Source organism: Protopterus annectens, chromosome 1.part0 (genome assembly GCF_019279795.1).
Source record: "Protopterus annectens isolate FY-2018-M chromosome 1.part0, PAN1.0, whole genome shotgun sequence".
NCBI lineage: Eukaryota > Metazoa > Chordata > Ceratodontiformes > Protopteridae > Protopterus > Protopterus annectens.
Genome location: NC_056725.1, coordinates 865597575 through 865623224, shown reverse-complemented (window position 1 = coordinate 865623224; position 25650 = coordinate 865597575). Strand labels below are relative to the sequence as shown.

The 25650-nt window shown below is 38.5% G+C and overlaps 1 protein-coding gene across 1 annotated transcript in view; it reads right to left on the bottom strand.

Moving 5' to 3' along the window:
- ENPP1 (ectonucleotide pyrophosphatase/phosphodiesterase 1) overlaps window positions 1-25650 on the bottom strand; it is a 1288649-nt gene that overhangs the window by 322738 nt on the left and 940261 nt on the right. Inside the window, exon 15 of the mRNA XM_044063702.1 lies at window positions 8232-8362. Coding sequence (XP_043919637.1) covers window positions 8232-8362 — 131 coding nt within the window. The remainder of the gene's footprint in view (window positions 1-8231; window positions 8363-25650) is intronic.

Here is a 25650-nt window from a genome sequence, read left to right as displayed (position 1 = left end):
AACTAGTCAGGAATAGAATCACAGGCGAGAAAGGAGGTAGAGATTTTTATGATTCAGACCTCAATTTGCAAGGGGTAGACTGAAATATCACATCACCCCAAGTGAGCCCAAAGAACAGTTAAACTGAAAGGGTTTGAACAAAAAATATGAGTAGTGAAACAAAAATAATCTTCAGTTTTATGCTCTGCAGGGGAATGATATGAATATCCTTAAGATAAGGGCTCCATCTGCTAAGAGGGATCTCACAACAGTATTGTGCACATTATTAGATGGAACCCAGAAGGCCACAAACATCAGTGCCCGAGATTATAAGGACAGGCTATTACAGAACACGGGGTTCAGAGCTGTGAAAGTGGTATGACAGCAAAGGTGTGGAGAAGATATAGGTATCCATAAAAACATCCTGAGCAGAAAGAAAAAGGAAACCAGTTTAATTCATTGGAGAAGCACGAACAGCCATGATGAAATAGGAAAGAAGCTACAAGTAGAATGGAATATATATGCATGAACGAATATAGTAAATTATGTCAGAAAGCACAAGGGAACATGAAGAAATTATCTGCAGGTGTTAAAAAGGTGAAGTATATGTACTTTAGTTTAGTATTAATAAGGGGAAGTAAACCTTCTTTAGTTATGTAACAGAAAAGAAGGAAGCATTAAGGTAAATCAGTGACTAACTTGAGAAAAACTAAGATTCCAAAAGCAGAAAGAAACACTAAACAAATATTCAGCATTGGTCTTCACTAAAGAAACAGAACAGAAGGGACACCATTCAGGTAAAATAGGACATTTCAAGGAGAAAACTGACAGATGAAGGCACAATGCCTGAAGAGGGAGAAAGAAAGGGTACCAGAGGTTCTAAAGGAGTAGAAGTCAAACAAATCCATTGGGAACCAGCGAGCACCTCTGACAGAACCACTCAGTATGTCCCTCAGGAACGGGTTGGTCTTGGGGGACTGAGAGCATGCAGCTGTCATTCCAAAGTGCAAAGGTGAAGCAATAAGCAGCCCAAGAAACTAAAGGAACAGTGATCCAGTAATGGTGAAAACAGCACTGAGGGCAAAGGTTATAAAGTTTCAGAAGCAAAATGGGCTGGTTGACAGATTCCTGCAAAGCTCCATAACATGTTAATCGTATCACATTAACCTAATCCAGTTCAACAACTGAGTCACAACATAGGCAAATAAAGATAAGCTGGAGGATGTGATCTCTCTGCACTTTACCAAAATCTTAGACTTGGTCTTTTATTGCAGGCTCTTGGCCTAAATAAAATGTGTAATTGAGGTTATCAAAGAGAGTGTGTGTGTGTGTGTGTGTGTGTGTGTGTGTGTGTGTGTGTGTGTGTGTGTGAGAGAGGAATGGGGGCAGTTGATTAGATTATAAGGAAAATAAGATAATTAAAGAGGTAGCTCTGAGGGCGATATTGTACTTGAGGGCCTCTCCAGATGCGCAGTAGCAAGCCCCGCCCAATACCCGCCCCCGTGCTATTTCGTAATCGGGCACTAATGAATATGCATTCCCTCAATAGCAACACTAGCATATGTTTCTAGTATGTAGAATCTAGTGTTAATATCCATAACGTCCAATAAACCAATATAGTTTATATAGCTATGTTGTTTGATACTTTATACTGTGGGATGTTACTGATAGTTCTAATTCTTAAAGACTATCTTACAGTGCTGACTTTATTGTTTCTGCAAGTAAAATATCGCTGTAAATTTCTAAGTTTAAGAGCAATATTTAAAAAATTGCCTTTATTTTGGGTGGCCTTTATCCCACTTTTATTTATGGCTTTGTCCAGATTTCTTGCTCTAAAAGGTTGAGCAGTATATGTGTGTCATTATTTATTGACTTCAACCCTCAACGGTTTGCAGAAAACCACCAGTTTTATGAGGAAAAGACCAAAAATAGGCAGAAATCTGGACAGTTGAGAAGTACGAGTCCACTACAAAAACACATGGGAAGGTGCAGTGACTGACAATCCAGCATAATAGGGGTTGCTAAACATGTTCCAAGAAAGTGTTACAACTTTTGAAGTAATGTCTTTTTCTGTCAGCGTTTTTTATACGTCGTAGCAAATGTCACAAAAGTATTGAGTGCGACTTTGCTCTCACTTTTATAAAACTAGGAACAAGCATGAAGGGGGCAGACTTATTTCTAGGAACATGGACAATAATCATCATTTGTATTTAGTTTGTGTGTGTGTAGCGGTCGTGGATTTAATGCACATATGATTATTAATTATCTGCAAGTGGAGAAACTAGGGCTGAGAGCTGATTAGAATGCCATGTCAATCATGGCTCATTACATTTGCAGACCTGGTCATCAATCATTTGCGACATGCCCACTTCTGCGCGAAACGCAAGGTGAGGCCTTCAAGTACAATATTGCTGCTCTGAGTCGGTAAGAATATAACAAGCAATGTTGCACTATAGTTAGTCCAGGATCTAATCCTATTTTAATGTGTTAATTTCTGACAAAACACAGAGAATAAATAGCCGGAAACTGGATCACTGTCTTTGAGGATGACATCAGAGTTTGATGATAAATGTAAAAGTAAGTCTGAAGAAGGGCATAAGGAGACATGAGAGATGATCAAACAGGTGGTAGTTTCACTTCAGTCAACAAAGGATACAGTGCTGCAAAGAGGAAATGACAGTGTTAGGGTGGAATATGCAACTGGAAAAGTTCATGATAGGATAGATTTGCTGGTTTTTTTTTAATCATTTTAAGGTTTTAGCTTCAGTGATAGACACATTCATTAAAATAGCAGTCAATTGCAGATTTTTTCAACAACCTGATGTTACTTTCACTTCCTCTTTTATACAAGTTGACAGTCTGATGGGGGAGGGGGTAAATGTACTCTATAGTTTTAATTCAGAACTTAGACTTACATGTGGTAGTTGTTGAAGAAGGGGTTTACTTAGCAAAATGTGATATGTGCAGTCTGAGAGAAAGTAAGGCATAAATAAGGAGGCAAAGAGTCCATATGGGTCTCAGCAGGAATGGCACTACGACTTACACAGTTATCAGACAACACAACCGAAATATCTAGAGACAATAAAGAAAGTACAATATACAAAGGAGAAAGTTATTAAAACATAGTAAAGTCATATATATATATATATATATATATATATATATATATATATATTTTTTTTTTTTCTTTTTAGTTGCTCGTTTGAGTATACTTTAATACGTGTACATATGTATACCTTACAAAAAAAAAAAAAAAAGAAATGATCAAATTATACTCTTATTGTAGGTAGCTGATAGGAGGTGTTAACAAGTGGGAGTGGGGTATACATGGAGACTATAACATTTAGGAGATGAAATTTGATGTGGGCTTATGTGATATTAGCCTGGCTTGGTGCAGGAGCAGAGCCAGTTGTTAGTGAGGTGGTCTTTGTGCAGAGTTTTGAATTGGTGTAGGTTGGTAGCATTTAGGATGTGTTGAGCGACTGAGTTCCAAAGTTTAGAAATGTGGTGGGAGTAGAGGGTGTCCCTAGCTATAGAATACTTAGAGTAAGGAAAGCATTCCTATGCAACAGCCTCAGCCTTTGCGTTATACATTTAAACTGTACTGGCAGTGGCTGCAGCACACAGTGCACTCTCACTGGAGAAGCATCAGTCCAGGAGGGTGGCTAATGTTAATTTAGCCATGTGCTGTCATTGGACGTGGCAGCAGCTCTTGGATCAACTCAGCAGAGTGATTTTAAGGATCATTTTGCCAAGGAAATTAATTCGCTAGGAGGAAAAAGTGAACACTTTCTTTTGACAGAGTTCACCCATTTATTACTTCAGTAGTATTCATGGCTCATAGCATGAGTATAACAAAGCTATGAGTGAGTGTGTGGTGTGAGTCCATATGTGCGTGGTGGTATGAATACTGCAGGCTGAATATATGTCTGTGTGTTAATCTGGGTGGTCGCCCTGCAGGGGGAGTGTATTGAAAGCTGTTTGTGTGTGTATGTGCAGTGGGGGAGTATGTGTGTGCATTGTAATCTGCTTGTGGATATGTGTGTGTGTCCTTGAGTGTGCAAGAGTGTTATGAGGCTTGCTTCTAGCTGCACAGTTATATCTGTGAGTATGTCTGTGGTGAAGGAGACTGTGTGCGTGTGTGTGTGTGTGTGCGTGTGTGTGTGTGTGTGTGTGTGTGTGTGTCTGTGTGTGTGTGTGTGCGTGCACACGCACGCGCATGTGTGTGTGTGTATGTATGTGTGTGTGTGTGTGTGTGTGTGTGTGTGTGTGTGTACTGTGGGAGGTACCTATGCTACTATGCTGCATGGGCTGGTAGGAAGAACACTAGTGCAGTGCGGTCTGATAACACTGTGTTCGATTCAAAAACATGGTAAGGAAGTTGTTAACAATGAGTTTCTCTTTGTGGCTTTATCATGTTTCTGAATCAGAGATTTTATTCAACATGTAAACTGCCCAACCTGCACTGGCCAATAGTGAAAGTGGGAAGAATCTCTTTGAATTCCAGGGTTTATATTAGATCTTCGAAAGCTTAGGTTGTCGAACACCGAAATGTCGACACCTAAATGTCGAAATATAATAAAAGCGACAGGTCAATTATGTAATTTTTTTCCCCAGGGAAAAAATTCATGTGGCCAACAAAAACAAAAAAAATCTAAAGCCCTAATCAAGTGGGGGGCTGTGCCCACCACACACCCCCTAACTAAAGATACCAACTCCGAGATCTCTCTATATCAGGGAAAATGGCAAATCCCCGATGACGGCCAAGTGAATTTTTTGAAAAAATTTGCGTAATTGGCCTGTCTCATTTATTAGATTTCGATGTTTAGGTGTCAACGTTTCAGTGTTCAACAACCTAAGATTTCGAAGATCTAATATAAGCCCAAATTCCAGGGAAGGTCTTAAAACCAAAGCTAATGTAAAAAAGTATCTAGTCTCCATATCTCTCCTGTCTTGTCTTCTCTATTCTAGGTTAAGGCATTAAGAAGAATGGTTTATATTTGGGGGTAGGCCTGTGTGTTACTTTAGAAGGTCTGGGAAAGGCAGTTGTCAGGATAATTGAGATCTAGAAAATTACAGACTAGTTTGATTTCACCAGTTGTAGAAATTATAAAATTGCTTATAAAGTAACCCCTCAGTCAAAAATCTCATGAAGACTTGCCAACCAGTCTTGAATGTGAGAACACCTTAAACCTTTTTTGAAGAAGACGCATAAGAAATATGCAAATGACCCTTTAAGGATACACAAGTCTTCCAACTGCATGGCTTCTGAATGCCCACTGACATTTTACTTTTTCAAGTCTCCAGTGAGGTATTCAAGCCAATAAAACTGAGCCCCCACTAGCTGTAGACATGACATGTTTCTCCCCTACTTACAAGCTTGTTGTTACAGCATAAGTGGATAGTTTAGCCATTTTCTGGGAAAAAAAGCTTTTAAAAGCTTTACTTCAATAACATTAGGGTGACTTCAAAATTTCTCAACTAAGGAACACAAGGATAAGTGAAAAAAGTCAAGAAAAAAAGCCCCATGGCCAGACTTATGCTAAAGATAAACAGAAGTGATCTAAAAATATATTTTTCTTTCAAAATGCTACAGATTGGCTTTTAATATTCACCCGCAAGAGAAACAGTAAAAGCATGTGTGAACTTAAATTGAACACTTTTGCACTTTATATGAAGGACAGCACCTCAGAGGCATAGCTCTCTTTGAACTGCACTTGTTGCCTTGCAGATCATACATGAACTTAAAGCATCCCTTTGTCAAGAAGGAACTGAGTGAATTTGTGACATCAAAAGCAGACAAAACATACTGAGTCATTGGCACTTCTTCGGTTTGGCTTCTTTCTAAGGTATTTGCACTGTGTACTTGAAATTAATAGATTTCATTTAATTTATTTAATGACTATTTATGTGCAAATAAGTTTAAAAAGTATACAGAAATAATTCCCTTCCTTCCCTCAGGTGGGTTAATTCAATAGATTTTCCTCAACTCTCTTCCTTTTCTACCTCAAAGTCCCTTTTTGGGTCAACAATTAATCTATATATCAGTCTCTATGGATACGAGACATTCTCAAGTCATTTTTAACATATGCAAGTTACCTGTCTATCAACCATTCTCTGGTGACTCAAAGAAAAACATTTCAGAATTAGAGAGATTGAGGCCTTGATCCAAGTCTGAAGAACCTTAGAAGCAACTGTGCACTTAACTAGAGAATCAGTTAATTTAAACACAGCTTTTGCACTGATTTGCATCTTGCATTCAGATATCTTTTTTATCATGTAAACATAAAAATAATGAAAAACAGACACCAGAGAAAAAATTGATGGTCTTCCACTTTTAATACGCCAACAAACAGAGAAATACCAAACAACTCTTTTTTATCATACTGCTGCTGACTACAGGCTCCTTCCATTGTAAACTCCCTGATGTTTCCATCATTTTTGATTCCCACAATGTTGATGCCACCATCAGTGTGACTCACTCTAAGATTGTCTCCCTTGTGACAGCCTTGTTTCCCCCCTGGTTCTGTGGAGCATGAGCTGTCATATACTACTTGTGGGACATGCCCTGCAGAAGAGCTGTCAAACTACAGCTCCCAGTGGGCTTTTCTTTTAGCCCTACCTCCTACTGGCATGTTAGGATGATGTCAGAAGAAATAATGGTATCACAAGAGAAAAGGCCGTGTCTACATGATGATCTGTCTCTAAAATGCCTGCCTCTCTTGTGGGTTTTTGAAATGAGAAAGGTATTGGCCTATACCTTAGTCATGTGACCCAGCACATTCCACACCTTTCCCTCCTTGAAGAGGTAAGAAGGCTCTGCCTCAAAATTACTTGTCCAACACACTAGCTCCAGTGGGTGCCCAAGACACAACTGAACTTGGTTCACATAGCTCATAGTCAGAAATCTTAATGCATGCAGTCAAAAGGGAAATTGCCAGTTGCCACACGAGTAATGGACAAAAAATCTTAAAAACTGTGAAGATAGTCAAGTTTTCATTCATATTTGCACACTACATTTTACGGTTTTAAGTCCATGATACTCAGTCTTATAAGGTTAATGGAGATGTTTATGATGAAGTTATTTGACTGCAGGTGAAGCCAAATTATTGAGAAACCTCATGAGCAACTTCTGAAAAGGCCCACTGGAGATGCTTGCAAAGGTAAGTTTTCCTTACCCCACAGAACTGAACTCCACAACTGTTTCTCCTCTTAGGCACCTACTCTTTGGCAAGCTCTCCTGAAATGACATTAAGGAAAGCAACACTTATTCCAAATTCAGAATGTAACTCAAAAAGCACTTCTTCATCCAAGCCAAATGCTCCTGCTTCAACACAGGATACATCAACTAACCGGTCTCCTTTCCTAGTCTCTCCTCTCCTCTCATGATTCACTGAAGACTGACCCACTTTAGAAACTAATGTATATAGTGTACATTATGTTTTTTAACGTAATTAGTGTGACTTGCGGTAGTGGGGCTGCGGTAGCGTTGTCACCTCACAGCAAGAAGTCGCGTTTGATTCTCAGCTAGAGCATCTTCTGTGTGGAGGCATGCGTGAATGGGCGTGCCTTCATTGAAGGTTGTGCATCAGGGCTGGTAACCTGATACGTAAAAATCCACTACCAAACATTAGCGGACCGGAGTTCTGTTGTGGCAACCCCTAACCGGGATAAGCTGAAAGACACAACAACAAGTGTGAACTACTCTGTTATTGCTTTGTAAACTGCTTTGTATTTCACTCGGGTTGAGTCTGAAATAGATCAACATTGATCAGTGCACTACCCCAGTAAACACACACCCGCACACGCGTGCACACACACACACACACACACACACACACACATATATATATATATATATAAATATATTTAAGATAAGATCCTCTCAGTTTGAATAACTGAGCCCATTAAATAAATCAGAATCACTAGCACTTGCACATTTAATACCTTTTTTTTAAAACTAAAGTATAGAGATAAAGTAAGAGAACCAGTAGACGTGCTACATTTATGGCTTAGAATGGCGTCTGTCCTGACTGGGAAAACTGGGATAAGCTTGCCAGGATACAACTCACTGTAAATGATGACAAGGAATGGACCATGTTTTAGTAGCGCTTACTGTGTTGTTAAAAGTTGTACAGGTGTGCCTTGAACATTATCATGCATGTGGTGACTTATAACACTGTCACTGCTTGAAATGTATTTTCATACCTTATGCAAACGTTAACAATAACATTTATTCGTAAACAACTTACTGAAGAGCAGCTTGCCACTGTCTGTCCATATACAAGTGAACGTTTTCAATTCGTTTGCTGTTAGCATAGTGGAACCTCTTTGGTAAGTCCTTTTTCAAATAGGGTTTGAAGTGCTGGTCAGGTTTCTTGCACTAAAAAAAAACAAATCAGATTTCCCAAGTGTACACAAAGCACAAGATGATACCATCAGTATTTCTGTACAATACGGCTCATTGTACTGCAATGCTGCAGAATACAGGCATTCATATACAGTATTTGCAAACAGCATGGTGAGGGTTAAAATGTAACTGGAACAATGAGATTAAAAAAACAGCACATTTGACCGGGACTGGCTACAATGCTCTATCTGTCTCCATTATGTACTGTCTGTGCCTCTATTACTATCTCCCTCAATCAATTTAGGTGACGTTCAATATATGAGTTTTAACTGGTACAATGTGTATCACAATACTGAACTCTACCAACTATAAAACATGACATGTGGATAGGGTAGATCTTAGCAGTTTACAGGTGTGTGTGTGTGTGTGTGTGTGTGTGTGTGTGTGTGTGTGTGTGTGTGTGTGTGGTGTACAGGGTGTACCTGTTGACTAAATCGGTATACATAAAAAGGCTCTCTATCTTCGTACATATTACGAAAATTACCAGAAGGCAGAGTTATGTTACCAGCCTGCAAGAACGAAGCCCCACTAATTGCAAAAAACAACAAAAGTTCAGTAGAAAAAGAAAAATGTAAATCTTACTTTTGCATGGCAGCTGGTCATTCTCTGCATGTGTACAACTCAACTGAAAAGCATTCATTAATATAGAAGGCAGCATGCACCACGACACAGCACAAGTGACTACAGATAAATGTAGAGTATTTACCAGTTAAACTAATCATCCATAGAGATGAGCAGTACTGGTGCTTGTCCATCCAGATACATACTTTGAAAGACAACTAATGGATTGAGGGGAAATTACCCCCTCTCTAAAGTGATACTATTGAGATAAGAGTGTGTTCATGGACCATTAGCTCTCCTTCATCTATCATGTAAAAAGTACCATGATGAAACCTGTCTACCTGGCCCAACTCATTATTAAAGGTGTATCCTCTGGCTTCACCAAAGTTATTGCCCCACACTACTCCTACCTTACCAGACCTATATTACAATGTAATGCCCCCTTTACAATGCATCTATCCAAGCACATGGTCCAACTAGGGAAAAACGTAAGTCTGGTAAAAGCTCCTAAAGACATACAAAACACCTAAATGTTCTCCCCTCTATTGTAGTTCTTACAGACTCCTACATGGTGATTTCTGCCTCAGCTCAGAAGGCTGCAGATGACCCTATCCTGCTTGATTTGCATGCCCCCCCCCCCAATAACGTACTGTTAGATACTGATAGAATTTTATATGACTATATAACATGCATCAAGCTCTTTAAACTAATTTTATATGTACTTTTATACTTCAGTTAAGAACAAGAGAGGTCAACACTGCCTGCTAATACTGGACATCTTTGACTCATCATCATCATCTTCTTTCAGCTGTTCCTGTTAGGGGTCGCCACAGCGGATCATCTGTTTCCATTTCTTCCTGTCCTCTGCATCTTGCTCTGTCACACCAACCACCTGCATGTCTTCTCTCACCACATCCATAAACCTTATCTTAGGCCCTCCTCATTTCCTCTTACCTGGCAGCTCCATCCTTAGCATCCTTTTCCCAATATACCCAGCATCCCTCCTCAGCACATGTCCAAACCAACGCAATCTCGCCTTTCTTGCTTTGTCTCCAGACTGTCCAACCTGAGCTGACCCTCTAATGTACTGATTCCTAATCCTGTCCATCCTAGTCACACCCAGTGCAAATCTTAACATCTTTAACTCTGCCACATCCAGCTCTGACTCCTGCCTTTTCGTCAGTGCTACCATCTCCAACCCATATAACATATTTGACTATGAAACTGAATTTATTATACAAGAATACTTTCTTCTCATGCATTAAGGATTGTTAAATAATGCAGCTGAAGAAGATAAAAGATTCATGCTGTGTGGAATGTGCATGAAAATATTTTTTCTAGTAACATGTAGCAAGGGGAAGTAAAACGAGCTAATGCATGGCAGTTCCACTGGCCTAATGGAGCACATGTCAAGCACTTTAGACAGTCCGTTGTGGAAAGGAATTAATAATGCCATTATTTGTTTTCAGTGCTTCATCATTGCTCAGTGTATTTAGTTTAGTTAAGTCACAGGTAGGCTGTGGTTAAATTGTACTATACAATACGCTACTTTTCCTGCTTTGGAGAGAGTATGTTCCCTCTGTTCTCAGGTAACAGCTAGTAACTGGGTATTTAACTTATTACTTTATGTTAATAAAATCCTGGTATCATTTCATCTGGAAGTATCAAAGACCCATATATTTCTTTTAGATGGAGTCTCATCCTGATTTTCATAGACAACACTTGCGAGAAGTATGCATTCATGATCTACAAGGTAAATGTTTTGAAATAATATCTGTGAATGTGTCAAATATTTTACTTTTAGTCATTTGACTGTAAGCTTAATAAATTCTAGACTCCAGTTATCCCAACAATATTTGGAATACCCAAAGTCCACAAAGTCATTTAGGACCCCCCCCCCTTTTACAGGCCAATAGTCACACCAGAAGGATTGAAGACCTATCCTATGGCAGTTTTCATTTTGAAAAATTCTCGGAAACAGATAAATCACATTCTAAAAAATTCCTGGGATTTTTTTATCCAAAATCAAACAAGATTACTATGCTAATTCTGTCAACTTTGTTACGACTGATTTTGTTGAATTGTTCACTTGTATTCCCCACACCACTAGTTTACAACTTTTCCATCAACCTATTATTGATCTTACCAACTTGGACGATGTACTTATCAATTTTCCATTAGCATCTATGAACTAGTATTATTCAATGATTTCATTTTTTTTTCGGGCAAATACTTTCGACAAACCCATGGCGTAGCGATGGGTGCATCACGTACCCTATATATGCCAACCTCATTATGTATTTCTGGGAAAAGCAGTACATTTTAGATTCAATCTGCAGCAAGTTTTGGACTATATAATTACGTTTTTTTGGATGACATCTTCATTTTGTGGTCAAGGCAGGTCAACACTCTTGACTGATTTCCTAGACCACTTTAAATATACAACTGGATTTTTGAGATTTACTTCCTGCCACTCATATGACAGCATTAATTATTTCGATGTCACCATTTTGAAAGACACAAACAACAAATGTTTTAGATCTACCATCTATAGGAAACCAGCTTTTTTGAATAGTTACCTACACTACACAAGTTGTCACCCACAGCTATGTAAGAGAAATATCTTCAGGGGCCAGTTAATTAGGTCAGCTCGTATGTGTTTTGACTTTGACTTTTACTCAAGTAAAGCCGGTACAATCACGGACATGTTCCTACAAAGGGGTTACCCCAAGAAACTTCTACTTGAAGTTAAGGATGAGATCTCTAGTGGGTGGAGGACTAAATATCTCCCACTACTAGGAATAGAGACAACTTTCAATAATTACCCTAAACACATGTACTGCTTTTTCTAGAAATACATAATGAGGTTGGCATATATAGGGGTACATGATATTAAAAGTTTTACAAATTCATTAGCATTCACTCACAATTCACATTCCAGGGAAATCAGAGATCTTATTACAAGTGACTGAAATATTTTCAAAGTCAGTGACAGCATATACAACACTCTGGGTAACACCCCGTCTTTTGTTTATAAAGTGAGGAGGAATATAAAGTGCATGCTACTTTCACCACAAAAGGCACCAGAAAACGTGGGGCTTGTGGTCAATGTTCCAATATTTTAGAAAAAGACTATTATTTTGGATCAATTTCTTCACACTAAGATAAACTTAGCTGTTGTTAACTGTGAATCTAAGGGACTTGCTTTGTGTTCCGTTTGTCCTGCATTTCATGTGGGAAAGACAAAGACAGTTTTGCAAACATTTATGAGCACAATTATGGAATTTCCAAGTGTAACCTTAACAGTGCACTGTTTAAACCCACACAGGCATGCACCAATTTTTCCAAGTTTTTATTTGGGATATTGGAAATTGTTTCCTTTAACAGTGGTTCTTGGGAAACCAAAATTGAGTATAGAGAACTATTCTGTCAATTAAAACTAAATGCATCCTGCTACCCTGGTCTTAATAAGAACATAACTATTTTGCTGGTTCTCAAACTAAGGGCCGCAAAACTATAGTTACAAAATCTTTTTTTTTTTTTTTTTTTTTTTTTTTTGTGTACAGTCTAGGATTTGTAGATCTTTAGCAAGCATTTTATAGTAATGCATGTTTTAACCAAGTGTTTCAATACCAGAAACACAAATTTTATTTTGTCATCTTTGACTTTTGCACATGACTTTCTTTTAGTATTTATACCAGCATTTTAATGTTTATTCTTTTGTGTATAATCTAGTACTTTGTAGATTTTTAGCAAGCATTTTATATCAATGTATGTTTTAACCTTGTGTTTTTAAACCAGAAACACAAATTTCATTTTGTCAGCTTTGAACTTTGCACGACTTCCTTTTGTTAGTTATACTAGCAATTTTGTTTTCAGCTGTTCTGATGAAGTCCTATACTGAGGATGAAAGTGCTTAACCGTTACTATTAAGTTGCTTTGTAAGATTTTTACAGTTTTTACAGTTTTCAGAGCCTTTATTTGGATGTTCTTAATATCTGTGAATATGTCAATTACTTTTAGTCATTTTGACTGTAAGCTTAACAAATTCCAGATACTACTCTGTCTTCAGTAGATGCAGTGTGTTGGCTGCTTTCAAATGGGCAATTATTCTGAACTGCCAGGTGAACTTTGTTTAGGTAACACAAAATATTCCTTTTGTTTTACCTTTTTAAAATTCTCAGTGTATCATAAGTCATAAGGAGAAAAGTAATATTTTTTTTTTATATATTTTATTTTTTCTATTCAGTGATATGCAAACTTTGAACCGAAACTCAAAGTTTAAAAAGAATTGCACTACAGAAATAATGCTATACTATGAAATTTCAGTTAAGAATGTTTTTAATGACAGATATGAATTTTGGTGTTTTGACAACCTGAGGAACCATTTTTTTTACGGGCTTAACTGTTTGAACTAATACAGATCCATTAACAGATACCAAGAGGAAATTGTATTCCTGTGCTTATAAATGGGTTATATTAATAGCGAATCTTAGAAAAATAACAACAGGTACAGTGTATGGTATCAGAAATACACTTGTTTGAGTGCAATACAACATGCAAACCTCTAAAGGTAAAATTTCACAAGACTAAGTGCATGAATCTGTGAAGTTTATTTTATGGGACCCCCCCCTGGGACCCCCCCCCCCACACACACACACACACACACATATAGTTACAGAACTTTCTGGATCTGGAAAGGCTTTTTTTTTCAATACAACTGTATGAGAGATACACTATCAAGGGTATTTTTTTAAGAAAGTGACATCTGATTCCAGTAATGATTCACATAAGTTCTTAAAATACTTCAGGAGTTTTCAACCCATGGTAGGAAGGTTAAGCTATATTGTCAAATGTGGTTTCTTAAGGTTACATACTTCACAGATAATATAATTGACAGGGAAAGTTTAAAGCTTTTAGTGACATGACATATTTTAGATTTGAAAGACAATGTGTACTTACTGGACTTGAATAAAAAACAGTATTAATATGCCAATGAAGCAGTATGAACATGCTTTCATGTTAACTAATCAGCATAGAAAGTATTCTTTAAAGAACAAGTAATAGATATATCATCATTTAAACTCAGGTATACCCTGGAATTTAATCTCAGTTGCCACAACTCCCTGTATTCAATCATGTTTCCCAGTTTCTACCTCATACAGGATAAGAAACTTGTTCTAGTACAGAAAATATGAACCCTTTGAAACTGGTACATTGTTATGCCTATTTCATTCCACAGTAAAAAAAAAATCTTGTCAAATATTGTAAATATAATAATATTTTGGACTTGAATGGGCAGTCAAAATCAAAACATTTTTCCCAGTACCACATAACTATGTTTGTTATTCATAGAGAACTACTTGCTATTGAGGGGTGTAGTGTGAAATGCCATGGTACGAGACAGGAAAATTAATTATCAGTGCAAATTTATATCACACTATACTAAAAAATACTGCTAGTTGTTTGTTAGTAATTACAAAAATGGACAGCATTTCCATGTGCACTTAATACTTAAAAAAGTGACATATACTATTGCATGGCATCAGGGGAAACTAGAAGTTGAGGTAAACTGTCAATATTTACACAGTAAGTTGCACATTTTGAGAGATATTCAGTGTTATGTATATTACTAATTATATAATTAAGCACACATTTTCATAGTTCTGTACATATCTCAATAAACATGAACTCAGAGAGGAATGTCTTGTCATGTCAAAGCTTATATCGGGTACACAAAAGTGCTCTATCAGTATATGTTTACATTGTGCAGTTTTCAAGATATAACAATTTATTTGTGAACGTTTAGGAAACATATAATTCTGAATCTGTGAGCATTATAATTAATTGTAGTATTTATGGGAAGACTATGGGCCCAATTCCAAAAGACTTTCTCTGAGTGTAAGGGTATACTTATAAGAACAACTCTTTTGGAATCTGGCAATATGTCTGAAATATAACCATTGTAAAGAATAGTTCTTACTGACAATGTTGCTATTTGCATAGTTTTAATGTATTTTACTGTTCACAAAATATTTGCATTTGTTTATCTTATGCTTTTTAAGTTTAATTTTCAGAAAATGTCCAGGAATGCTAGGATGTGTGTAGGCTGCTAGAGGAGTAGCATTCCAAATCACAGGTGTTAATGGGTTAAAGGACTCCAATAAAAGAAAAATATCACTTGGTGTGCATCTAAAGGATTGCATGCCCACTGAAAGCAAAACTGATTTGACAATATTCAGCAACAGTGTTTATATGGTATTCATAAAGGCTATTTGCATGTGCTGACTCTGGTAAGACAATAAGTAATTTATGGGTTACATACCTTAATATACTGAAATTCTATCTAGACTACCCACCAAACCTGGCCCAGAAGTTACATAAATGTCATCAGTTTTAGTAATGTTGTAAATTAAATTAGGTACTGACATGCAAGAACATTCTTGGTAATACAGTGATAGGTCAGGTGGTTAAACTTGGAGATTTAGAAACTTCCCAGATTAATAACATTTCTTTTCACATGATACAAGGAAATGGTACTTTTGATGTATTTTGGCAAAATTTAGCATGTGAACAGGTAAAGACAAGTTGTCATATTCCTATAATAGAACATGAAAGAATACAAAGTATCTTATCCATTTACTGTAACGGCCAAGTAAAATTTAAGTTTTAATTTTGCTAATCAGAAGATTCTTGGTTTGATTCCTGGCTAGCTTGTAATAGCTAATTTGATACACATGGAATTGGGTACCTTGTACTATATAGTAAGATACAAACACAAATATCTTAATTTAAAGTTAATGCATCAGAAACTACAGACAACAGTTTAACATGCTTATATGACAAATCAAGTTGATTTGACAAGGCATTTCTGCATTAGAATTATTGAAAACTTTAAGGACACCTTCAGTCTTGCAAAGGGTTGGTAGCAATATGCTTTTGTAGACTTAGGGTATGTGTGTGCCTTTATGTATGTGAGAGCCTGCATGTGTGAGTGCAAGCATGAGTGTGTGTTTTCCTTGGAGATCTCATCAGCGGGGGTTAGTTAGGGGCTAAGGTAAGTGTATTAGTGAATGGGTCAGTATATCTGTGAGTGAGATCACGTGGGGGTCTGAATGTGTGTATGTGTGTGTGTGTGTGTGGGGGGGGGGGGGTGAGTGTGGGTGTGTTGATGGGTTTGTCATACTGCCATACTCCCCTAGACTAATGAGCAAATCCTGCAAAATTTGCTTGGTGGGAATAATAGGCACCAAGAACAACTTTAGATAATTATACATTAACAGCATTTTGAGGAAGGGAAACCACTAGGCACTAGGGATACTTTATATAACATGCATTAAAGGCACTTAATAAAACAAACAAACAACAAAGAAAACCCATGTGAACTGGATGGATCCACTAGACACCATGATAACTCTTTCATCTTGTGGATTAACAACACTTAAACATTGCATCAATTGGGGGAGACTACTAAATACCAGGGATAACTTTGTACTATCATTTTTAGCTTTGTACTATCAAATTGTAGCTTACTACAGATCACCCACCATGCCTCAGGATTCCCACTCCTCTATTCTTGATGTACTGGAAATATTAGGGTTCAACCAAACACCCTAATAATAGGCGATTTCAACTACCCCACCATTAACTGAGAAAATTACTCATGTACCAACCCCTTCGCTCAACGCTTTCTGGAATTCATAAACTCCAATGCCCTGGATCAACTTATCTACACCCCCACCAGGGGCAACAATATCCTAGATCTAGTCATTACCAACATGAGTGACTCATGTTGGTAATGACTAGATCTAGGATATTGCCAACATCCTGGCAGATAGGTTCAGTGCTAACTTTACCCCCCTCTCACCCCCTAAAGAGCCCATCTCTATACCGGAATAATGCAAAGTTCCTGTAATCACAGCTGCACAGGTAAAAAACACACTCTCCAAAGCCAAGAACACAGCATCCATGGGACTAGACAACATCCCAGGCTGTGTTCTACATGAACTACAGAACGAACTGGCACCCCACCTAAGTACCATGATCAATCATAGCCTCACCTCAGACTTTGTGCCTGCTGAATGGCGCACAGCGACGGTTATCCCACTCCACAAGGGGGAGCCACCACGGACCCCAGGAACTACCGCGCCATTAGCCTGACGAGCTTGGTCTGCAAGGCTATGGAACATATCATCATATTTACTTATAAACAAAGACATTGGTAATCTCCAAACTCTGGATCCCACCCAGTTCGGGTTTGTAAAGGGCAGATCATGTCTCCTAAACCTGAGAGATTTCTTTGAAGCAGTCACCAAAGCCGTAGACAAGGGTAAGGTGGTTCACACATCCTATCTAGATCTTGCCAAGGCTTTCAACACCATCCCCCACTCTGGAATTATAGATAAACTTACTAAACTAGGTATAAATCCTTATGTCATAAGATGGGTTGCCAACTGGCTCACTGACAGAACCCACACTGTGAAAGTAGCAGACTCCAAATCCAACTTCAGACCAGTGACAAGTGGAGTACCACAGGGTTCAGTCCTGGGTCCTCTCCTGTTTGGTCTCTACTTCTCTGAAGTACGGGCTAACACAGAAGGTCTTTGGCTAACGAAGTTCGCAGATGACTGCAAACTAGGAGCCATAATCGAAACTCCTAATGATGTGGACATCCTACAAAAGGGCCTCACTGAGACAGATGCCTGGTGTCAAAGCCATGGCCTCAAGCTCAATGTCAAAAAGTGCATTGTCATCCCCTTTGGTAAAAACTCTGTACCCATGAACTACAACATAGGCGGTAGTATACTTAACACCAAAAGTGTGATAAGAGACCTTGGGACACAGGTGGACAGTAGTCTCTCCTTTGATAATCACATCACCACAGTAGTCAGGAAATCCTTCTACGTGGCACGCCTCATCACAAAAGGTTTCTCATCCAGAAAAAAAGAGGTCATTGTTCCCCTCTACTCATCACTCATTAGACCCATTATAGAGTACAACGCCCCTTTTGGTATGTACCTCACAAGACATCTACAACTGGAAAGGCCGCAGAAATACCTCACAAAGAGGATTAATGGCCTCAAACAGATGCCCTATGCAGACCGTCTCAGAAAACTCCAGCTTTACTCCGTCACATATCGCTTACTCAGAGGTGATCTCTGCCTAACATACAAAGCTATGTCAAACCCAGAGCTGTTGGACATGCTCCACTTAAAGAAATCCCAATCCCTCCGAGCTACACGCTCTAGGGACCTAAACCTTGTCACCACAATAAACAGAACATGCCGGAGGGATAGATTCCTATCCCAGAGACTTCCCATACTCTGGAATAAACTACCTATCTATATCAAACAAAGCTCCTCATTAGCACTCTTCAAGAAAAATCTTAATGATTGGATGGGAAATAGGAAATTCACCCTGGGGATCACCTCTGTGGCTCTGCTCGACAGTGGCACAGGAAAATAATTTTCTTGGGTGGCAAAAGCCAGGATACCTTTTTGGCTGGGCTTGTATAGGCCCCAGGGCTGATAGTCTAGTACCTACCTATGAACCTAATCATTGCCTTAACAACACTTAGGGTCAGGTGGGAATACTAACCAAAAATGATACTTTGAAGTGTGCCTTAAAGGGACTTGAGGAAAAAGAAAGTTTTGTAGCATGGAAGACATGGGGGAATGCTAGACACCAGGGATACTCTTAATAGCATGCCACAGTGGCACTAAAAATATTCAAACACTGCACCCTCTCTCACCATGGACAGGGGATATCAATCCTCTGCCCCACCACTAGACACCAGGGATATGTGAAAACAGAACTTAAGTGTGTTCAAAATGTAAAGTGAAAGAGAATAAAGGTTTCACACCTTGCATGCTTTAGAGAGAAAGCAGAAACATTAACCCACTATGCTAATTTTTCCATTACTGTATTTTTTGTTTCTTTTGTTTTTAACATAATAAAAAGTATAAAGCTCTAATGTCTGGCAGGATTCAATGCTTGCAGTAGTATGTGAGACATGAGGGACAGTGGGGGAAGGCTTCAGTACAATGCCAGGAGGAACACTAAAACAGGGAGATTAAACTACTCCAGAGTACCATTTGTATCATCAATGTGAAGACTATGAACACTAACAAAACAGCAAACGTGATGTCTGTCATGGCAGACTGACTGTAAGGATCGATAATTTGCAAAGCAGGGACAAATAAATAAGATCAGGCAGTGGGAACAGTTTAATAAATCAAGGACAATTAAGAGGCATGTAGTGTTTGTGTGAGTGTGGGTATGAGTGCAGGAAAGTGAATGAGGAGGATGCATGTGCCGGCATGATGGATGGGCCACCAGTATTAACTACTGCAGGCAAGTGTCGACAAACACATGTAGTACTTAAAAGCAATTCAAAAACATGCAAATTAGCTGATAATGAGGTCTTTCCTCATTATGGTTAATGTGTTTATTAATTACAAAAAATACCACATCATAAAACAGCCCCTTTTTAACACAGCTCTTACTTTGGGGAATGAGGCTGTTTCTGAATTCATGGGATTGTTTTTGTTTATATGATTTAGTAGTAATGTAAATGCTAAATCTTGTTACAGTTAATTAAACTAAAACATTGGAAGAAAAATTATCACATGAAATTAGAATATGCAAATTAATTTCCTGGTGAGATAGATTAGATTCCTCACATGATACTCATAATACATTCTAACATTTGTTAAATTACACTTTTCTCACAGCAAGTTAATTTATAAAATTTGACATTTAGCAAGTACAGCTTGATATGTGTAAAAAACAATAAAATAGTTGACATTTAAATATTTTTACTTTTGTCTTTAAGAAACAATCACTACAAATGATTTAAGACCACTGCATTTTTGTATTCTTAAAGCATCTTATTTTGCACAACAATAATAAAGACATTTTTAAGTATCTTTTACTTGAATGTGTAAATTAATTTGCTAAATTAAAATAAATACATAGCTTAATAAATTAAATAAAGTTTAATACATTTTAAATTAACTACATTTAATAAATGACACAGACTACATAAAATAAAAATAAACAGACACGCTGACTAATAAAGATCAATAAATTAAACAAATTGCTAAAGTGCATTTAACAAAGTAACTAGTGTAAATCTAGTGTCAATTTAAAAATAGAAATAAATAAAAAAACAGATACATTAAAATAATACATGAAATGCACTACATTTTTAAATTAATTAAATTTAATAAACAAAATAAATTAATTTGATGAATTACAAACACATTATTATTTTGAGGGGGGAGCTGTTAAATTACCATGAGCATTTTACTTTTTCATTTGCCTATGTAATATACATCTGGATTTTTATACATATTGTCTCTATACTACAAACTGGGTGACAAATTAATACCACCTGCTAATACTAGGCATCTATGAACATGTAGTTGAATGTATTGTACAAGACTACTTTCTTCTGATACAAGCAGGACTGCTACAGAATGCAGTTTAAACTAATAAAATAATGGGTAAGTAAGCAATGAGCTGCCAATTCCATCTGCTTGGTAACATACATAGCATTTATCAAGGACTCTGGGCACTTATTTACAGAAAGGAATTGAAAATACCTTAATTGTTATACATGCATCATTATTATGCAATGTAACTTGGAAAACACAGCTAAACCAGTAGCAGTATGGAACTATTCTAAGGCAAACTACATAGGTTCATAGGTGTGTACTAGACTAATGGCCCTGGAGCCTTTACAAGCCTAGCCCATAGGATTACCCTGGCGGGTCTATATTACATCATCAAATGCTTAAATAAGTGAATGATGATTAATCAACCCCATGTAAGTGAAAGCTTACAATGTCGAAACCCCAGAACAGCGATTTTAGCCTAGTACACACCTATGAAGTTTTTTTTTGGAACAGCGATTTGCTGTTCCAAAAAAAAAAAAAAACTTTAAAACAGTACATAAAGTGGGGGGCTTCATCCCCCACACCCCCCTACTTCAATATACCAACTCCGAGATCGCACTACAGTGCCAAAAATGGCAAAGTAATGGAAGAGGCCAAGTTAATTCTTTCCCAGGGAAAGAATTCGCTTATAAGCCGCTTCGTTATTTTGCCTTTTCATTCTTTTACGGTCGATCAAGACGCATTCGACAGAATGCATCTTCAATCACGTAATAGGAACGCACCCTGGCATCTTGCTACCCAATGTTAGTTCCCAGTGCGTCCATCGAGTAAAGTCACTGGAGTGATCCCTGGGGTGAATTTTCTATTTCCTATCTACTCATCAAGATTTCTATTGTAGAGGGCCATTGAGGTGCTCTGCTTGACATGTATGGGAAATCTATTCCATAGCATGGGCAGTCTCTGGGTTATGAATCTGTCCCTCCAGCATGTTCTCTTGATTGTGGTAACGAGGTTGAGGTCTCTGGAGCATGTGGTGCATAGGGATTTGGATTTCTTTAGATCTGGCATTTCTAACAGAGCTGGGTCAAACATGGCTTTGTAAGTCAAGCAGAGATCGCCTCTAAGTAGGCGATATGAGACAGAGAATAGTTGGAGTTTTTTGAGTCTGTCCATATAGGGCTAGGATCCTCTTTGTGAGGTACTTTTGCGGCCTCTCCAGTTGTTGCAGGTGTTTAGTGAGGTACATGCCAAAAGAGGATTCTACTCAATAATTGGCCTAATGAGGGAAGAGTAGAGGGATACAATGAACTCTTTCTTCCTGAATGCAAAACCCTTAGTAATGAGATGTGCCACATAGAAGGACTTTCTGACCACAGTGGCAATGTGGTGGTCAAAAGAGAGGTTGCTGTCAACCTGTGTTCCCAGATCTCTTACAACGTGCCTTCTGTGTTCAGTGGACTACCACTGATGTGGTAATTCATGGGAACTGGGTTTTTCCCAAAGGGGATGATGACACATTTTTTGGCATTGAACTTAAGGCCATGGTTCTGACACCAGTCATTGGTCTCAGTGAGGCCATTCTGTAGGAAGTCAACATCAGTTGGGGAGTGAATAATAGCTCCCAACTTGCAATCGTCTGCGAACTTTGTCAGCCAGAGTACCTTTATGTTGGCCTGGACTTCAGAGAAGCAGATATCAAACAGGAGAGGAAGATATAAAACAGGAGAGGACCCAGGACTGAAGCCTGTGGGACTCCACTCATGACTGGTCGGCAGTCTGACATTCTGTTAAGAGACAGTTTGTCAAAATTCAAGCCACATCCTAACCCCAAGACCACAGCTACCTATGCAGAATTATTCATTGAGTTACTATACAAATATGTGAATGGCTGCATAGAGGCTGCAGTACCTACCAGAAGTAAACCCAAAACAAACACTAAAACATGTTAGATCATGCATGCAAAGAAGTCCATATACCAGTATTACTCTATCATAGTTCATGCCAGTGTCATTCCCTGGCTTATATGAAGAAAGACATGATGGAGCTCTCAGACTATGTATTCAAGGCAGATATGAGCCTAGCATTTAGCAGCATTCTACCTTCTCCAGGGATGATGCCACAATATGAGCATTCAAAGGGGGTCTGATATTTGTCAGCATGAGATGATATGATTGACAGACCACACTGCTTTGCCATGGATGGCCTGCATTTTATTGGCAAAGACATTGTCTACCCCATAGTGCCTTTGTAGGCAATGCCATCCTGTTAATCCTGACAACATAATGAAACAAGCAGAGGAAAATATGAAGGTGTTACTGATCAAAGCTAGGAGCCTGAAAAAGAAACTCCACTCCCTACCAGCCCTTTTCACCCTGGAAGACACTGATGTCTGTGCAGTGACTGAGACATGATTTAGAATAGGGGAGAGCACTCAGCTGTGCAGGGATACAATACCTTCCACACATTTAGACCAGCTACTGTGCATGAGGAAAAAAAAGTGGATGTATATCAATCTAAACCCAAAAGAGACTTACCTTAAGGCTGGTAAATTAACATGATGCACTAGAGTTTTTTCATGTCCATATAATCATCAGAAAGGTCCAGCTCTATATACTAGCTAGCTCTAGAACTCCCACTATGACAAAACACAAGCCACAGCACCTCTCTATAGGAACCATAATTACCCAGTATTAAACCTAATACCATTTTCCTAGATGATTTAAACTAACTATAGACTGGGAAACCTACACCACCACTAGTGCACAAATACAGAGATTCTGGACTTTGTCAATACAAATGACCTATAACAATCAGTCACAGCACCCGTTAGGGTGAATAACACCTTGAATCTTGTCTTTACTAACATGAGAGCATCCTGAACCATCCCTTGCATATCTTCATCACTTGCTAGGTCTGACCATAAAGCAGTCTCCTTCAAAATAACACTGAAACTAGAGATCCCTTCTACCCAAGGTACCTTTACAAATTTCTTTAAGACAAACTACTTTAATCTAAGTGATACATTTGGCAAGCTTCTAATCCCCACCAAACCCAGTTAGCTCATGTAGAAATGTACACCACCACACTATACCAGCATGTAAACAGCTTCATAGATGCAGATGTACCCCGCAGGAACAAGTGCAGGGCAAATTCCAGAAACAAACCCACACGCTAGAACCATAATACCAACAAGCTTTATAATAAAAGCAAAATAATTTTGGACAAACGTAAGAAGAGTAATTCTCTGAGTATTACAGCCCTTGTCGCTGAAATAAACAACTTAGGAGCGTAATAAAAACCAACAAAGCCAAGTTTGAAGCTAAAATAGCTACCCAAGCCAAAGACAATCACAAGGCATTTTTAGTTAGCTGATTGTGAACGATGTTACCTACACTGACATTGTAGAAATAGCTAACCTACTGCTGTTACTTTACCCTCTCACACCACCATCTATCTCTCAAGATATACTTGAAACTGGTTCACCTCCAGCTATCACACAAGATCAGATCCTAAACGTGCTACTAAAAGCTAAAAAAATATTGTATCTATGGGTCCTGACAATATCCCTGGATGCATCTTAAATAGCATAAAGCATGATTTAGCCACACGCCTAACAACACTGTTCAATCTCAGCCTCCATACAGGTTTTGTACCAAGTGAATGGAGAACAGCTACAGTCATTCCCCTTTCAGAACCTTTCACAGACCCAGGCAATTACAGATCCATAAGTCTGACCAGTCACCTATGTAACACCATGGAAAGGCTTTTCATGGAATTAATCAATAAGGACATAGGGAACCTCCAAATACTAAACCCATGTCAGTTTGGATTCGTCAAGGGCAGCTCAATCTGGTGGATTTTTTGAAAAGGTCACCAAAGCAATGGATGAAGGCAAATGGTACACACTGCATATCTCAACCTGGCCAAAGCTTCTGACATGATCCTTACTCAGGCATAGTAGAAAAGCTAAATAAACTGGGAATAAATCACTCTGTCACCTACCGGACTGTCAACTGGCTCACAAATGGACAGAGATAATCAAAATAGGGGAAGTTACCTCCAAAAAGAGACCAGTCACCAGTGAAGTCCCCCATGGTTCTGTGATGGAACCTCTCCTATTTGGCATCTACTTTTCTGAAGTAAAAGTCAGTACCAAAGGGCTCTGGCTGCAAGCTAGGAACATTCTGTGAATGCCAAAATGGCTTGGCTATTCTGCAGGAAGGTTTGTCCCAAATAAATAACTGGTGTCAAAATTATGGTCTGAAACTAAATGTCAAAAAATGTTGGCATTTTGTATCCTTGTATTATTGTATTCTTTGGGAAGCCATCTACATCAGGGAACTACCACAGTGACAATCTGTCACTAAGAGTTGACCCATTTATTGGGATTCCAAAACTTATGTGGACAGTGACCTAACTTTTGAACATGTGTCTTTTGTTGTAAGAAAGTAGTTCTATAATGTACAGCTTATAAACAAAGGGATTGTGGCTAAATGTAGGTTCATAGGTTCATAGGTTTATACTAGGCTATCTGCCCTAAGGCATTTATAAGCCTAGCCCAAAGTTTTGTGGCTTACGCCACCCCTTATATGAAAAAATACTGTGCCCATTAGTTTGTTGTGCCTCTGTCCAGCAGTGACACAGAGATGATTCCCGGGGTAAACCTACGATCTCCCATCCACAGGTCAAGATTTCTCTTGAACAGAGCCAGCGAGGTGCTCTGCCTCACATGGAAAGGGATTTTATTCCACAGCATAGGGAGTCTCTGAGTGATAAATCTATCCCTCCAGCACGTCCTATTTATATCCGTGCTAAGGTTTAAGTCGCTTGCTCTAGTGGTTTTGGTGGATTTGGATTTTTTGAGGTGGAGCATGTCCATTAATTCCGGGTTGGATATGGCCTTGTATGTCAGGCACATGTCACCTCTGAGCAGACGGTATGCGACTGAATAGAGCTGGAGTTTCTTCAATCTGGCAGCATATGACAGATTTTCGAGTCCCTTTATCCTTTCGGTGAGGAACTTTTGGGGTCTCTCCAATTGCTGCAGATGTCGGGTGAGTTACATCCCGAATGGGGCACTGTACTCGATCATTGGTCTGATAAGTGAAGAGTACAGGGGAACAATGACCTCACTAGATCTGGATGTGAATCCCTTTATGATCAGGTGGGCAATGTAGAAGGTCTTTCTAACCACTTTAGCAACGTGAGTGTTAAAAGAAAGGCCTCTGTCAACCTGGGTCCCTAGGTCCCTGATAACCTCTTCTGTGCTTAGTGGATTGCCACCTATATGGTAGCTTGGGG